The 522-nt window shown below is 59.6% G+C and overlaps 1 protein-coding gene across 1 annotated transcript; it reads right to left on the bottom strand.

Moving 5' to 3' along the window:
- Nucleotides 1–41: 41 nt before the first annotated feature.
- On the bottom strand, nt 42–478 carry LOC104464032 (beta-1,3-galactosyltransferase 2-like; the record flags this gene model as incomplete). The annotated part of the gene is made up of 1 exon (XM_010076591.1): nt 42–478. A coding segment is annotated over one exon (437 nt), but the record flags the coding sequence as incomplete, so codon positions are not given.
- Between the last annotated feature and the right edge of the window lie 44 nt (nt 479–522).

Raw genomic sequence — 522 nt, forward strand, 5'->3', positions numbered from 1 at the left:
GCGGGTAGGTGGCGTTGGGGTAGACCTCGGGCGGCACGTACCACTTGTAGCTCTTGTGGCGCAAGGGCCCCGTGTTACGGTAGACGTAACCCGTCATGAAATCGCGTTTCGGCGGAACCAAAAAACGCCGGGCGAGATAATCTAAATTGAGGAAGACGTCGCGGTCGGCTTTGACGACGTACGTGGGACAATGTTTGGTCTCCCACTCCATCCCCATCAGCGTCTTCAACGTCAGGTTGTTGTACGTGTCCAAAAAATCTTGCTGGAGGATGTCGCCGAAAAGTTGACTTTCCTCTTCCAACACCGGCCGTAATTCCGCCTCGAAGCGCGGGTGGACACCCAGGAGGAAGAGACGCAGGATGGTGAATCCCGGCACCGAGCTCTCGTTGCCCCACGTTTGCCGGATGGCGTAGCGACCGGCCACGTCCGCCGGCTCCGTGGCCACCAGTAAGACCAGGAAGGGTGACCGGTGGCGGCACTTATGGGGCTGGTTGAGGAGGAAGCGGTAAGGGTGGGGGTACG

This window comes from Pterocles gutturalis, unplaced genomic scaffold (genome assembly GCF_000699245.1).
Source record: "Pterocles gutturalis isolate BGI_N339 unplaced genomic scaffold, ASM69924v1 scaffold42263, whole genome shotgun sequence".
NCBI lineage: Eukaryota > Metazoa > Chordata > Aves > Pterocliformes > Pteroclidae > Pterocles > Pterocles gutturalis.